The following is a 14,530-nucleotide window of genomic DNA, read 5'->3' on the forward strand; positions in this document are numbered from 1 at the left end:
TAGCACAAGCCACCAGAATGACTGTCTTGAACTTTAGCCTGTGGCCAGAAATAGTTTGTCTGAGTCATATGTAACAGAAGTATCCTCAATGGAGTTCAGGTTAAATGGCAAACTGAAGGAGCTTGGTGAAAACCCAGGAGCAGCAGCTACTTGACAAAATGCTTGGATTAATTCCTAGATTCCATTCACAGTTCTTCTCCCTGAGGAGACAGGCTCTAGGAAGAGCCACTGGCATTTCCAGCCCTTCATGAAAATAGGGAGGCCCCACCTGGCCTCCTCTACTGCATGAGTAGAGACAGAGATGGAGTCTATGCAGGCACTTCTTGTGGGTTGGGAGGTGGAGTCTCAGGATCTCAAATCAACACCATGGAGTCATCGCCTTCCGTGACTCAATGTTTCTTCATACACGACTTTAAAGACAGCATCTCGACTGTTACTTTTTTACTGGGCATTGATAAAATTTGACAGGGCACGGGAAGAATGAAATTACCTGCAACTCCCTATTTTCCCAAATGTCTGGGGAGGGAAAAGCCTGTGGAAATACAAAAACTGATGCTGAGGGATGTCCCAACTCCAGAGTCCTGGATGTTTCTATGCTCTAGGCTCTGCGATGCTCTGGGAGTCTTCCCCTCCATCTGGGTGTGGAATCCCATAGGCTGCAACTAGGTCTTCCTATATTTGCATCAAGGGTTCCGTCCTGAGTCCCTATATGGTCTGCAACTGAAGTCCTGGCTGCACCAGTACAGTAACCAGTACATAGACATACCTCCTCTCTCTCTTTAAATTATTTATTTATTTTAGGTTGTGCTTGGCCTTTGGTGCTGCATAGCGGCTTTCTGTCATTGCAGCGAGTGGGGGCTACTCTTCCTTGAGGTGCGCAGGCTTCTCATTGTGGTGGCTTCTCTTGTAATGGAACACGGGCTGTAGGGTGCATGGGCTTAGTTGCCCTGCAGCATGTGGAATGTTCCCAGACCAGAGATGGAACTTTTGTCCCCTGCACTGGCAGGCGGATTCTTATCCACTGTACCACCCAGGAAGTCCAACATACGTTCTTTTCATCTAATTTTTCCTTTCAATTGCTGGCAAGAGACTTCTTACCAGGTTCTTCTGTTATGCTCTTTTTCCATTCAATTCTTAGCAAGACTGACGGGCAAGTCTCTTTGGAGACCTAACCAAACCTGACCAGTTGCCTGGGAAGAAACACTCTATTAGGTTGAATCATATGAAACTGCCAATAACTGGCCCTTTTTAAGCTACAAAAGTGACAATTTTATATGGCCCAACCTACATCTACCAAGCAACTTTTGGAAAGGTTTAGAATCACTAACTATACTCTCAGAAACAGTTCCAAGTCACTGCTTCAGCCAAATGCAACCTGGAGGCACAAGTCCATGAGATCGTTTAAGAGACCATATGCTGAGCCACAAAGTCATCTCAATAGATGTCAAAAAACTGAAATCTTACATAGTCTAGTCTTTGACCACAATCAAATTAGAAATCAATAACATCACACCTTTAAAAAGTTCTAATAGCTTACTTTTAAAATAATCCATGGGTCAAAAGAGAAATCACAAAGAAAATGAGAAAATATTATGAATATCTGGTTCATAAAACATGAACCAAAATTTGTAGGATGCAGTTAAATAGCACTTAGAGGAGAATTTATACCTTCAGAGGCTACGTGAGAAAATGAGAGGTCTGAAATGAATGCTCTAAGGTCCCACTTTAGGAAGGCAGAAAAAGAAATTAAAGCCAAACTAAGTAGAAAGAAGGAAAAACTAGAGAGAACAAATCAATAAAAAAATTTTTTTTAATTATAAAAATAGGGGAAGAAAACAGAAAACTAAAACCCAGTTTGCTGTAATGCTATATATAATCGATAAAGGTTGAGCTACACTGATTAAGAAAATAAAGCACAAATTATTATTATCACAAATAAGAGAGAGGACACTAGCTCAGAGTCTAGACATTCAAAGAATCACATGGGAATTCTATGAAAACTTTCAAAACTTGACAGCTTGATCAGCGGTCAGCAGATTCCCTGTGGGCCAAATTCAGCTTGTTTCTTATTTTTATACTCTTTATCAGAACAAATCACACACGTCATTTACGTGTCATGTCTGGCTGCTTTTGCACTGTAACAACAGGGTTCAGTAGTTGCACCTAAGACCATATGACCTATGGTGCCTAAAATACTTACTATCTGATCCTTTACAGAAAAGCTTACTGATTTTTGGACTAGATGAAAGAGACAAATTCCTTGAAGCACACAAACATCAAAACTGACTCAAGAAGAAAGAGGAAAACCTGAACAGGCCCATGTCTATTAAAGGTACTGAATTTATAGTTACAAACATTCCTACAAAGAACCAGATGGCTTTTCTGGTGAATTCTATCAAACGGTTAAGAAAGTATCAACACTGGGCTTCCCAGGTGGCTCAGTGGTAAAAATTTGCCTGCCAATGAATTAAGTATCAATACCAATCCCACACAAACTTTCCAAAAATTGGGGAAGAGGAAACATATCCCAGTTCATTCTGGGAGGTCAATTATTATCCTGATACCAAAATCAAAGAAAGACATGACAAATAAAGAAAATTATGAAGAAACCAGCTTTTCCTAAAATTTAGCACGGAGCTGACACATCGCATTCTGATGGACAGTAAAACAAACAAACAAACAAGAAAAAACCTAGTACATACCAAGAGCTGAAGGGCAAGAGATGAAGCAGCCTGGAAACTACACACCATCATACCTGAGCCTGCAATCTTTCATGGTACATAGAAACACAGCTACCTAAATTCCTGCTACAGGGGGCAAACTCCACCCTCACCGCTCTCTTCTCCACAGCTCGTATGGCTTATTCACCTTCGACAGCAGTTGCAGTAAAAAAGATGTCTGGCCCCCTCGCCTCAACTCCATTCTGACCTGCAACACAGGATAAATAAAGCTTTGAGCATGTCTTTAACGTTCAAAGCTGTGTCTCCAGAGCTACACGCCTGGCAACATGTCACTCATGTCACAGCTAAGTCCCTCCAAGTCTCAATCAGATTTAGGTTTTTATAAGATAAAATCTAGCAGTACCAACTTCATACACTCTCCCCAAGCTCACTGCCACCGGGCGAGTCACAGCCACGCACACCTTTGGTGCGCAGTTAAGTGTGACAACTCTGTCGAGAATGGACTGGCTCAGGCAGTGACTGAATGGGTCAGGAACCAGAGGCTCTGGCTTCTGAGTGATTCCTCCTGTTCCTGTGCATCTCCTGAGTCCTAATAACAGGAGCCCATGCTCGGCAGGCTCTGAAACTCAGAGGGGTTCCCTTTGAAGAACATCAATGTGCATCCATCTTACTTGGGCAGAGTTCCCCGCTTTCCCCACGTTATACTGAGTTTCTCCACCTTCAGTGTCTTGTGCAAGAAAGGATGCTATAAAGAGACAGGGGCCTGACATAAGTGGAGGCTCCTGAGCAATAAAACCATTGTAAGGAATTCCCCAGGATCACCCCAGACGAGCAGGGATCTCCGGGTAAACCCTTTTCCACGCTGACAAATGTGAGTCGGGAGGCGGTTCTGTGTCACTACCTGAAACTGTGCTTCCTTGCTTTCTCCCTTCCCTCCCTCCCTACATGGAAACTCCAGGAGAGCAGGGGCCTTTCCTATCCTATCTTATCCTATCTCAGCTCCACCATGTTGAGTGGGCACCTGATAAACACTTGCTGATGGAGTGGTAGGGAGTGACCATCGGATGCTGGCATGGGTGGCTGACTACCTAACAGTAGGCGATCAGGCACTTTACTCAGCTGTCTTGCTTGACTTGCGCCCGGGGTCTGCAGAGACTGGGGTCTGCAGAGACCCTGCTCTGGAAGCCCCACGTGCTCCTGGAGGGGGATGCTCAACTCACAGCTGGTGTACGAGCGGCTGTCGTCCTCACACATCTTGTGCAGCTGCTGGTACTCCTCCTGGGCCAGCTCGAAGCGCTGCTGCTTAATCTGGTAGATTTCTTTCTTGGCATTGAGAGCCTCCTGGGCTACAATTAAATACTCCTTTAGCATCCGTTCCTGCTCCCGCCTCCACTGCTCTCTGGGATCCTCAATCTGGGTCAGCTCTGAAATGGAAAGGGGAAGAATATGAGGGTCTTCCGAGTCCCATCTTTAGGCTGAAAAATCGTGTAGTTATGTGACTAATCAATACAAAAGTTAATGACTGACCATGATGTACATCATGGAAGCATCTGTATGATGAACCCTCCCAGAGTGTGGGTCACCTCCTATCAACACAGCCATGCCTGGGTCGAGAAGAAAGCTCTGTAGATGCGTAGGGGAAGACGATACCAGACAATTTTTTTTAATTAATTTTTAAAAAGTTTTATTAAAGTATAAAAGACATAGAGAGAGCTTCTCACAGGTATCAGAAGGGAGCAGAAAGAGTGCCCCTTTAATTTATTTTTAATTGGAGGATAATTGCTTTACAATGCTGTGTTGGTTTCTGCCATACAATGTAAATCAGCCATGAGTGCACATGTGTCCCTCCCTCTTGAGCCTCCCTCCCACCTCCCGCACCATCCCAGTCCTCTAGGTTGGCACGGAGCCCTGGTTTGAGCTCCCTGCATCATACAGCAGCTTCCCACTAGCTATCTATGAGTAAATGTTGGTGGACAGGAACCCAAAGGAGACCATCACTCTCAAACTAAGAGACACATACAACCTTTCTCTCCCTGCCTTTTTCAACGTGGGCTGCTGTTGCCTCTGCTGTCCCGGGGACTGGCTCACTCCCCTTCTCCTACCTCCCATGCCAGACCAGAACTTTCTGCATCTTTCATGAATTTCCTATAAATTCCCCACTTGCCGCTCCGGCTGTCATTCAACCAGCTCCTCAAAGGGCTCACGCCTACCTCTGGCTCCAACCTCTCTCCTGAGTGCCCGTCTTTTCTTTCCTCCTGCCTCCAAGAGGCATCACCACGTGGACGGACACAAAGGACTTCTAAGTCGCTCGTCCAAAACAATTCCGTCTCACACAGCACCCTTTCGCTACCCAAACCACAGCAATCCAAAGGAAGCCACGCTGACAAGTGCCTGCTTCTCCGTCTGCCCCCTTGGAATGAGTGGCTTCATCTTCACTGACCCACTGAGCTAACCGGGAACTTATCCTCAGAGTATGCCTGCCCCTCATCCCTCACGCAGACTATTTCATGGGCCCTCCAGAACTCGCCATTCCTGCCCCTGCATATAAGAGTGACTGATGCCAGGACGTCCCTCCTTCTCCCTTTAGTTCAATCAGATTCTCACACCCTCTCTCCCAAAACACCTGCCTGCCTCATCCCACCAAAAGCCATCCTCTGAGTGCTCGCCACAGTCACCTTCCCAACTCTGCTTCTGATTCTACACCACGTAAGCCTCTTTTAAAGCAGAAGGTCTTACCAGGGCATGATGAATGTTCTGGAATTAGAGGTGATAGCTGGACAACACTCCATGCACCCAATGCCATTGAACTGTACACTTTTCAATGGTGAACCTTATGGTCTGTGCATCTCACCTCAAAATGGTTACAAATGTAAATTCTATGTCATCTCTACCCCCACCCCCACACACACATACACAGGAGCACTCACTAGGATGTTTAAAGTAAGTTTCTTTTGAAATCTCCTTCGAGCAACATCCCCTATCCTCTTTCACACTGCTATCCCAGGTCCCCTCCTGGAAAGCCTCTCTGGGTCTTAAAAGCTCCCATGGAGAATTAACAAAAAATAACAAAAATCAGGGTCCTGACCTAGCCCTGGAGTTCAGATTCAGTGGATCTGGGTGGGGGGCAGGGGGAGGTCACAGCTGTTTTAAGTGCCCAGATGTCTCTGACAATGATGTAGGCATCAGACTCACCAAGGTCGACAGGCATCATTCGCACTCTGTCAAGGGCCCCCGAGGATCTTGGGAACCCTGAAGGTGACCAGACCAGGGCCCCTCTGGTCCCTCACTGCACTGTCAATCTGCACAGTTCCAACTTAACATGTGACTCCTCAGGTTCTCTGTCTTTAAAGAGCTTTCCCCTTACATCTGTGCTAGCAAGAGTTAAGATCCCAAGGGAGCTTCCTTGGTGGTCCAGTGGCTAAGAGTTCTCCCTGCAATGCAACGGACATGGGTTCAATCCCTGGTCTGGGCAGATTCTACACACTGCACAGTAATTAAGCCTGTGCGTCACAGCTACTGAGTCCACACGCTACAACTACTGAAGCCTGTGTGCCTAGAGACTGTGTTTCACAACAAGAGAAGCCACTGCAATGAGAAGCCCAAGCACTATGACTAGAGAGTAGCCCCTGCTCACTGCAACTAGAGAAAGTTCACATCTGCAATGAAGACCCATCACAGTAAAAAAAAAAAAAAAAATTAAATTAATAAAAAAAATCTAAAGAAAAAAAGAGAGCTTGATTCTCAGGAGCAAGTTTTCTGGAATGGGGTCTTTGGCCCATTATCACAATAAAAATCTTTCTTGTCCCCAGGGAAGAAAAAAATGTTGGGTTCACTGAAGGTTTCAGAGAGAAGAGGTGGCATGACTCTGGAGCTGACGTCTTCAGCCACATCCTCCATGGTGCTGGGTCACCCCAATTACACTCAAGGTGGTTAGAAGAAAGTCCTTGGTGATTACATGGTTTCCAGGTTCGTGGCCATGTCTAGTGTGTCATATCAAATCCTTGACAGTGGATCCTGGGTCTCACCTTCCTGAGTGGCCAGCACGGAGGGCTGCTTTGTAAAACTTGCTGTGACTCAGTGAGCATGCGAGCAAGGCACACTCACAGCAAAGAAGGGGACACAGCAGGAGGAGAAGCAGGGTTTACGAGAGACGAGCCAGCACAAGGTGGTCCTGGGCCTCAGTAGGCTTTCCAGAAAAGTCGTGTAAGGCCTATGCCTGTGCCGTTCAGTAACGCCACCCAGGCCCGGAGACAGCGAAGCCCTGACCTGAGGGGAAGGTGGCCCAGATAGCCAGAAACTCCAGCTGCATGCAGCCCTGAGGTGCTCGGCAGCCAGGCCAGGGGAGGGTGGCCCCTGGGTGCAGCCTTGCTAAGCACCACGTCCATCCTGTCAGCAGTGGATCTGCCTAAGAAGCCCTCCTGCCCGTGGGGTAACCACTGCGGAGGGCAGCAAGGCCAGGGCCACACTCAGCCCTCTGTTCAGGCATCGGGTAAGAGCCAAATCACTGCAGGCTAAGTATCTGAAAATGCCCCCAGACACCACCAAGTGTCCCTGGGAGGTAACACCAGCCCCAGATGAGAACCACTGCTCCCAACAATTCTACAGAGAAGGCTGGCAGGGTCCAGGACCTGTGATTTTAGCTGAGGTCCTTACATCATTTTCTCCCTTCACAAAGCTCCAAAAGGTTTGGCACATTACAGTTAAAAATCAAAGGGATAAGACAAAATGAAGTTCAGATAATCATTTGGGCATTTATTGTTCCAAGAACTTGTAAATTCCACTCTGTAAGAAATACTCTCCTCATTTGGTTAGAGGTTTCTATTACCAGACTGCCTGGGAAATTTATAAAATTTATTCCTTCTATTAGGTATTCAAACTCTGCATTCAACATATTCCATGCAATCCTGGGCAATATACAAGCCAACGTACAATCACTTCAATTTTTGAACAACTCAGCTAACGAACACTTCAGACGACATTTATAAAATCCAGTTTAATGCTGTGTTGGAGAGTAACAATTGCTTCACTCTACAAGAAGAGTTCCTAGCATCTGTGAGATCAACGTGAAAACTCAACCATATATAACAACTCAAGCGTGGCATTCTACTTACTATTTATGTGGTCCATGTAATAAATTCCAATTTGTTTATCATATACAGTTTCCCATCCTAAAGGAAGTTCATCCCCAACACAGTCAGCAAAGGTCAATGGCTTTGTTATCCTGCAAAATAAAATTATGAAAGCAAATGTGAAAGTGAGGTCAATTTCACCTAAGTTTGCTGAGCTGACCCTAGAATTTGGTTTTAATACAAAATTCTTTATCATCTTAACAAATTGACTGCTTTCCTTCCAACTATCTGGTTGGAAGAGTAACTTACTGACTTTGCCTAAATAATCATCAGTAACAGTATCAGTATACTCATGGTTAAAAGCATGACTATCCCACAACGCAACTTTAAATACCAGTGAAAACAGATATTGACAGTTACAAAACAGGTAAAACAAGCATCTTTGAAGCTGTATGCTTAATGAGTTGATGACAATGGAATGTGGCTCTGCCACAACACGAGAGCACCTATGTTTTGTTCTCATTCTCTGACAAATGTTCCCCGGTCTCAACTTTCGGTTTCTGTACATTACGGTGTCAATGTATTTAAAATGTATTTGTAAGTTTCATCTACACCCCCACCCCCACCGGGCATAAGCGAAGGAGTTAAATGTTTACCACCCACCAAAGGCAAAAAGCCAAACAAGCATGGTAACGATACAAGGAGATGCCTACTAAATACTGGCTGGATTCTTTACTCAGTAGGAGTCAGAAACTGCAAAGGATCCTCTTTGTTTTCTGGAGAAAAACAACAAAAGCATATTGTCTACAGACGTTTCTCCTTGAAGTCAATCTGATCCAGGAAAGCTTGGCTTGACACAGAGATAAAGGAAAGGTTTTCCAGATAAGTAGAACCTCCCCCTCCCCTACACCCCATGATCACAGAGATTGACAGGACAGCTGTGGTATAAAACAGGCCACCCCTAAAATTGCCCTGAGTCAGGGCAGCTATCTATTCAGCCGTCTCTAAAAATGCACAGTGACTGGTATGCATGAGAATCTGATAACCTAAATTTCACTAACTCAATCTTCCCACATCTCTGTTTCAGTCTCTCGCCCCAGAAAAGTGAGACACCACAACCACTGCCAAACCCCACAAGACCAGTATGAATTTTGAATATGTTATTTCCCCAAACTGGTCTGACAACAAAGTTCTGTCTCTCTCAGCAGCTTTTACAAACTGATCAACACCATCAGAACAACACTGATTGGTCTCATCTTCATTTTAAACATATGGTTTTAAGAAGTTAGGAGTCAATATCAAAACAGAAATATACATATAGAAAGTAAAACATACCCTTGGAAATCCTCTTACATACGATGCGTTCAAAACCCTACAACATCACAAGATGAGCCTACTGCATACCCTCTGTCCCGGCCCCAAACACCAATGTCCACAGCATAGTTCCTTTACAGGTAGGGAATGGGATAGTGGTGGCATGGTTCCAAGTCAAACAAGTAATGGCAGAGTGTTGTGCATGACTCAAGTCCTGAATGGGACCAAACCGCAACAAAGTGCCACCTGAAGATAAACTGAGTTCTGAGCACATCTCTGCTATTCTAGATTCACGCATAAGCCTAGAGAAAATGGCCAAGCACAGGAGCATTCAAAGCATCTTTTATATATATGACCTCATTTAGTCAACAAACATAGATGGGAAGCCTGCTCTTCCAGTGCTGCTGAACCCAGCTCACTTATTTTGTGTTGTTGTTGTTGTTGAGTCACTAAGTTGTATCCGACTCTTTGTGACCCCCATGGACTGTAGCCCACCAGGCTCCTCTGTCCATGGAATTCTCCAGGCCAGAATATTGGAGTGGGTTGCCATTTCCTCCTCTGGGGATCTTCCTGACCCCGGGATCGAATCCGTGTCTCCAGCACTGCAGGCGGATTCTTCATCTGCTGAGCCATCAGGGAAGCCCCTGGAGGATGTGTCATCCTGATAAACAGATGGATAAATCCAAACAGCAGATTCAGAGAACAATGACCCTGTCTCAACTGCCTTTGACCCCCAACATCTGACCTAAGAATAAGTACGTTGCATTTTTACAAACATTTTGTTCATTAAGGGAAGGAGGATTAATATATTTTACAGTAAAGAATCCACCTGTCAATGCAGGAGACACAAGGGACATGGGTTAGATCCCTGGGTCGGGAAGATCCCCTGGAGGAGGACATGGCAAACCACTCCAGTATTCTTGCCTGGAAAATCCCATGGACAGAGGAGCCTGGTGGGCTACAGTCCATGGGGTTGCAAAGAGTCGGACATGACTGAGCGACTAAGCACACAACACAAGCACTCTCCTACAATCAGTAGATACATTATTTCCTAATAGATATATTATTTCCTAATTTCCACTAGTGTAAATATTCATGAGTTCAACACTTCAACAATTTCTCAAGTACAACAATTTCTCAACTAGTCAGTTTCCATGTAAGCCAGAAATCCTATACCTATGTGTATACCTAAGAGAAACAAAAATATATATCCACCCAAAAGAATGTCCACAGCAGCATTATTCGCCATAGCCAAAAGGTGAAAACAACTAAGGGCCATCAACTGATAAATGGACAAATAAAACGTGGTCTATGGATGGAATGTGATTCAGTCATAAAAAAAGAATGAAGTACTGGCAAACATTACAATATGGATGAACTTTGAAGTTACTGTGCTGGGTGACAGAAGCCAGACACAGAGGCTACATGCTGTATGCATTCATCTACAAGAAATGTCCAGAACATGCAAATTCATAGAGACAGAGGGTAGATCAGTGATTTCAGGGGTCAGAGATAAAGTGGGAATGGGGAGTGATTGCTAAGAGGTTAGGCTTCCTTTAGGGGGTAATTACACTAAGAACTAGTGAATGGTATGTTTTAAAGGGAGAATTCTATGGTATATGTGAATTATATCTCCATTTAAAGAACTATGATGATGGGACCATCTCTGTGCATACAGCTTGTAAACTGTATTTACAATTATTTTCTTTGAAAGATTCCAGAAATAAACTTACAGGGTTAAAGGATATGAAGCTCTTTTCTCTTTATCGTAAATCCAAAGTAACATATTCAGATAGTAAAATATTAAAAGCATAGGAAATAAAAGCACCTATGATTCAGAAGTCCTGGATTGATGGTTTAGCTTATTTTCCTACATTTCTCCACAGCTGACATCACACTAGATACAATTTCACACGCTAATTTTTTTTTTCATTTATATCTTTCCTCATGTCCTTTAAGTCTCTGTCACCATCACTTCCTATCATGTGAGAATCTTCTGCCACATGCAGTGAACCATAACTGTTTTACCAGGAACCTCAAGTCATCAATTTAGGCATGTTCCAATGTTCTGTTCTTTCTTGTAAATAATGGATGTGAGCTTATAGCAAACCCTTGATGCATACTGCCAAACTGCTTTAACATCAGTACACACTCCTAGCAGTGGAATAAGAAATGGCCTTTCTCATCACCCTGCAGGGATCTCTTGAACACATTTGTTCAAGGGCTCAGGACAAACCTGGACGGCACGAGCATGCTTCACTATCAAGGAACAAGCAGGTATGGTGCACAGCATAAGTGCCCCAGCATTTTCAGAATGTGGAGGAGTTGGATGATGAACTGAGGGGCTGGGCACTCAGCGTTCCCCAAGGTGAAGCCCCCATGTGGTCATTTCTCCCCAGTCTCCTCCTATCTGAGCAACATTGACCCGGAGTCGCTGACTTCCCTGCATAGATCTTCCCACGGTAGATTCCCCACTTCTCAAACAGCTCTTGTTGGCCTCGGCAGAGGAAATGAATACGTTTTGTTGGTCGTTCTTACCAGAGTTGGTCCACAAGAAGGGGGAGAATCTGCAGGACGCAGACATGGGCTTCTTTTTGTTCCCTTTTGCCTGCTGCATCCTGTAGGGCTCTTTAAGAAGTGGCGTTGGGGGGTTTCCCTCGTGGCTTAGTGGTAAAGAATCTGCCTGCCAATGCAGGAGACACAGGTTCAATCCCTGGTCTGGGAAGATCCCACACGCCACAGAACAACTAAGCCCCTGCTCCACAACTACTGAGACTGTGAACTGCAAAAAGAGAATCCACCAAAGTGAGAAGCCTGTGCACCACAACTAGAGAAAAAGCCCGTGGAGCAACAAAGACCCAGCATGGCCACAAATAAAATAACAACAACAAAAACGAAGTGGCACTGGGCCATCTCAGTCACTACCAGTTCCCAGAGAAACTGCCGAGAAACCTTGGATAAGTCATTCCTTCTCTCCCTGGGCCTGCCTCAGTTTCCTAATCTTTACAATGGAGGTGATCTGATGAATCTCATGGGGTCCTGCTGGCTGGTTGAGGCCTCCTGAGTTACAGCACAGATACCAGCTCCATTCACTCCACCTCCTGCCTCCCCCTCCACCTCCAATAGACTTGCTTCAGACTATACTAGTTTCCTTATGTTGTTGTGACCAACTGCCACAAAGCAGGTGATATTAAACAACATGTGTCATCTTTCAGCACCGGAGACTGGAAGCCCAGATTGATTTTACTGAACTAAAACCAAGGCGTCCATAGACTGTATTCTCTGGAGGCCCTAGGGAGAAGCCATTCTCTCTTGTTTTCCAGCTTTGAGACTGCTGGCATCTGTGGTGGCTTCCAGCATCTTGAAAGCCAGCCATGGCCAGTAGGTCTTTCACAGGATGCCTTCCCTCTGCTTCGCCCTATTCCAATCATAAAGCCCCTTGAGATTACATGGGTCCAGCCAGATCATCAAGGATCAGTTCAGTTCAGTTCAGTTCAGTTGCTCAGTCGTGTCCGACTCTTTGCAACCCCATGAATCGCAGCACGCCAGGCCTCCCTGTCCCGTCACCAACTCCCGGAGTTTACTCAAACTTATGTCCATCGAGTTGGTGATGCCATCCAGCCAACTCATCCTCTGTCATCCCCTTCTCCTCCTGCCCCCAATCCCTCCCAGAATCAGGGTCTTTCCAATGAGTTAACTCTTCGCATGAGGTGGCCGAAGTATTGGAGTTTCAGCTTCAGCATCAGTCCTTCCAATGAACACCCAGGACTGATCTCCTTTAGGATGGACAGGCTGGATCTCCTTGCAGTCCAAGGGACTCTCAGGAGTCTTCTCCAACACCACAGTTCAAAAGCATCAATTTTTCAGCACTCAGCTTTCTTCACTCCCCCTCAATTCCAAGATCCTTTATTTAGTCACATATGCAAAGTCCGTCTTGCCATGGAAGTCAACATATTCATAGGTCCCTGGGAGTAGGACGTGGACACCTGAAGAGGTCATTATTCTACCAAGCATAGCCACCATAAGACTGCAGTGTGACAGCAAGCAGAGCTGGAGCCCGTGACCCAGTGACTCAAAAACCATGCATTCTTCCCTCCCAGTGGGGCTCAGGGGGCTGGAATATCTGACATCAACTACCTCCAATTGCAGGAAAATAAAGGTGAGAGCAGGGAGAAGCGAGCAAAGTATAATCATTGATTCTTTTTCAGTCCATGAAGGCAAATGAATTCATCTGGATGATATACAACCTTCCTAATGGTGACTTTTCAAAAACTGAGGTAACCAGGTGGCTCAGCAGCAAAGAATCTGCCTACCAATGCAGCAGACCCAGGTTAGATCCCTGGGTCGAGATGATCCCCTGGAGGAGGAAATGGCAACCCACTGCAGTATTCTTGCCTGGAGAAAATTCTATGGACAGTGGAACCTAGCGGGCTACAGGTTCACAAAAGAGTCGGACATGACTAAACAACAACACTGGCTTAAAACATTAAATACCTTTCCTATGTACATTATATTGTGACTTCTGTATATACTCCAGCACACTCACCACCAAAACTTTAGTTTCCATCGGTCACCATCCAGTTGACATCTTTGAATTTAGTCCTTCCCCCACTCCCTCCCCATCTGGTAACCAGTACTCTGTTCTCTGTGTCTATGTGTAAACACTGATTCTGAACACATTTTCTTTATCAAAAGGAGGCCAGGGTAACCCTACAGGATCTGTGCTATACTATCCAGTCTCCTGGAACAAAATAATGTTTTGTTGTTGTTGTGCTAGGTCTCTTTCTAGTTGTGGTAAGCATGGGCTATTCTCTAGTTGCAGTGCACGAGCTTCTCATTGTAGTGGCTCCTCTTACTGTGGCTCCTGGGCTCTAGAGCACAGGCTGAGTAGTTGCGGTGCACGGGATCTTCCTGGACCAGGGATTGAACCTGTGTCCCCTGCATTGGCAGGCAGACTCTCATCCACTGTACAACCAGGGAAGTACAAGATAATCTGTATATTTTCCATTCAGGCTTTTTTTTTTTTTAAATATGCAATTCAGAGAGGATACTATTCATCTCCATTTCATTCCAAACCAATTCTCAAGAAATTTACCTTTTCTGATATGTGAAGTGAAGTTTCTCAGTCGTGTCCGACTCTTAGCGACCCCACCCCACCAGGCTTCTCCGTCCCTGGAATTCTCCACGCAAGAACACTGGAGTGGGTTGCCACCTTCTCCAATGCATGAAAGTGAAAAGTGAAAGTGAAGTCGCTCAGTTGTGTCCAACTCTCAGGAACCCCATGGATTGCAGCCTACCAGGCTCCTCCGTCCATAGGATTTTCCAGGCAAGAGTACTGGAGTGGGGTGCCATTTCCTTCTCCTTTTCTGATATACCTGGCTCACAACAAGTTTCAGAGCTCACCCAGACCAGGCTGTTTGTGATTATTTACTTGGTAGTAATTGGATTTGCATTTTTTTACTTGGA

The 14,530-nt window shown here is 45.2% G+C and overlaps 1 protein-coding gene across 4 annotated transcripts in view; it reads right to left on the minus strand.

The window, feature by feature from the left end:
• Positions 1–14,530, minus strand: part of WWC3 (WWC family member 3) — a 108,853-nt gene that overhangs the window by 60,924 nt on the left and 33,399 nt on the right. For 2 of the 4 annotated variants that reach the window (XM_043895388.1, XM_043895391.1), the window contains exons 2-4: positions 7,793–7,902; positions 3,902–4,105; positions 2,869–2,928 (exon numbers count right to left, since the gene is read on the minus strand). In XM_043895388.1, the coding sequence (XP_043751323.1) occupies positions 2,869–2,928; positions 3,902–4,105; positions 7,793–7,902 (374 nt within the window). The remainder of the gene's footprint in view (positions 1–2,868; positions 2,929–3,901; positions 4,106–7,792; positions 7,903–14,530) is intronic. The other 2 variants (XM_043895389.1, XM_043895392.1) reach the window with 1 other exon arrangement.

Source organism: Cervus elaphus, chromosome X, assembly GCF_910594005.1.
Source record: "Cervus elaphus chromosome X, mCerEla1.1, whole genome shotgun sequence".
NCBI lineage: Eukaryota > Metazoa > Chordata > Mammalia > Artiodactyla > Cervidae > Cervus > Cervus elaphus.